General features: G+C 52.6%; 1 protein-coding gene across 1 annotated transcript; it reads left to right on the top strand.

Annotated features, from left to right (window-relative positions):
* Window positions 1–111: 111 nt before the first annotated feature.
* On the top strand, window positions 112–1,323 carry GUITHDRAFT_143386 (hypothetical protein; the record flags this gene model as incomplete). Its single annotated transcript, XM_005826531.1, has 5 exons — window positions 112–397; window positions 638–705; window positions 752–778; window positions 982–1,038; window positions 1,261–1,323. The coding sequence occupies 5 exons, from the start codon at window positions 112–114 to the stop codon at window positions 1,321–1,323; spliced, it is 501 nt and encodes a 166-aa protein (XP_005826588.1).
* Window positions 1,324–2,250: the final 927 nt, after the last annotated feature.

Below are 2,250 nucleotides of genomic sequence, written 5' to 3'. Positions count from 1 at the left end.
CGCCCTTCCGGCCCTACCGTCCCTCCACGCCTCCTCCCCTCTCCCTCCTCTCCCTCCCTCTCCCTCCCCACTGCCTTGTGAGAGCCTTGCCTACAGGTTCCCACCTCCATCATGGACGGTTATGCGGTCGTGTCGTCTGATGGAGCTGGGGAGTTCAACATCGTCGGGAGTTCACGAGCAGGTGCAAGTGAAGGAGTTTCTGTATCTGCCGGGAGCGTGTGCTACATCACCACCGGGGCTCCTCTACCTGCGGGAGCGGATGCGGTAGTCATGGTGGAGGAGACACTACCTGGTTCCTCCGAGGGGAGGGTGAAGATCAGCAAGGCAGCGAAGCCCCGGCAGAATGTGCGGGAAGTTGGATCGGACATGGCGACAGGGGAGAGAGTGCTGGCAGCTGGTGAGAGGATCGGAGCTGCTGAGGTAGGAAGAGGAGGAGGGGAGGAGGAGGAGGAGGAGGAAGGTCAGGACGAGAGGAGGAGGGGAGGAGGAGGAGGAGGAAGGTCAGGACGAGGAGCAGATTTGTTGGAGCTGGTGCTGATGCTGGAGGAAGCGAAAGAATGCGGGCGATGAGATGGGGAGCGAGTGTTGGCGATGATGCAGTTTCAGATTGGATTGCTTGCTACTGTTGGTGTTGCAGCAGCGAAAGTTTTCTCAAGACCGAAAGTTGCCATCATGTCAACAGGGGATGAACTTGCAGATGTGACGGTAAGAAACTTGTGAGAGAAGGTGTTCCTGAAACGTTTTCTTACAGGCATCATCCCCTTTAACACCGGGAATCGTGAGTTTCATTCTGACATCTACTCTTTCTTTCTTCTTTCTCTCTCTAACTTTTCTCGTCCTCGTCCTCTTCCTTGCCCTCCTCGTCCCTGCCCCCCTCACCTTCCTTGCTCTCAAAACCATCCGTCTCTCACCCCTCCTTTCCTTCTCTTCTTCTGTTTTCTTGGAATGGACAAGGTGTGAACTTGTTTTTTCGTCTGGCAGATTCGAGACTCTAACAGAAATATGCTGCTTGCTGCCTGTGAAAAGCTCGGAGCTGAGGTACGATGTTCAATCTCCTCCTCCTCCTCCTTCATCATCAATATCATCAACATCAACATCATCAACATCAACATCAACATCATCATCATCACCACCACCACCACCACCACCACCACCACCACCACTGCCGCCGCCGCTGCCACTGCCGCCTTCATCTTCATCCATCATCGCTGTTTCTTTTCTCCTGCAGTTTGGTTTGCCCTTCTGATTTAAAATCTCAAGGTGATTGATATGGGAATCGTTAATGACAACTCCCAAGCTCTTGAACAAGCTCTTGATAAGTAATGCGTGAAAAATCGCAGGAAGAGCAGGGACAGAAGAAGGCGCAGGAGAAGGGGCAGGAGCAGGAGCAGGAGTAGGGGCAGGAGCAGGAGCAGGAGTAGGGGCAGGAGCAGGAGGAACGATATATCGGAGGTGGGAGATTAGAGCAGAGTTTGGTGCTAGGGGCGAGGACGTGGACGTGGACGACGGGATCAAGTGGAAGCAAGAAGGAGAGGCAGGAGGAGAGGAGGATGGGTAGAAGTGAGAAGGGAAGATTTTAGAAGAGAGGAGGAGAGCAAGTGAAGCAGGAAGAACGGAAGAGGAGGGGAAGAGGAGGACGGGGAGGACGGAGATAGAGGAAAGGCAGGAATGGAGTAAGTTTGGCTTCAGGGTGATAGGGCAAGGAGCAAACATGCTGATCACCTCCGGGGGGGTTTCGATGGGAGATCGTGACTTGGTGAAGCCTCTGCTGGAGAGGAGGGGAAAGATTCACTTCGGAAGGGTGAGAGACTGCTGACATTATGCCTCTGTTGCTGTTGGTGATGCGAGGGGAGGTGGAGGGGAGAGGAGAGGAGTAGGAGAGAAGGAAAGTAGAGGAGAGCAGAAGGATGATGGAGATGATGATGATGATGATGGAGATGATGATGATGATGATGATGATGATGGAGATGATGATGATGATGATGGAGATGATGATGATGATGATGATGATGATGATGATGATGATGATGATGATGATTGTGGTCTTGACGACGAACAGGTATTGATGAAACCTGGAAAGCCTCTCACGTTTGCCACCCTTGACGTGAAGAGGAGCAATAAAGTGAGTTACTTGCTTCTCTGTTTGCAGACATGTCAAGTTGGTGTCACGACTGCTCTCTGTTGGTGTTTTGGACTTCCCTGGCAACCCTCGCTATTGCGCTGCTCTCGTTCCATCTGGTGAGGTCTGAC

Source organism: Guillardia theta, assembly GCF_000315625.1.
Source record: "Guillardia theta CCMP2712 unplaced genomic scaffold GUITHscaffold_74, whole genome shotgun sequence".
Taxonomy (NCBI): domain Eukaryota; class Cryptophyceae; order Pyrenomonadales; family Geminigeraceae; genus Guillardia; species Guillardia theta.
This window is presented reverse-complemented; position numbering and strand designations above follow the sequence as displayed.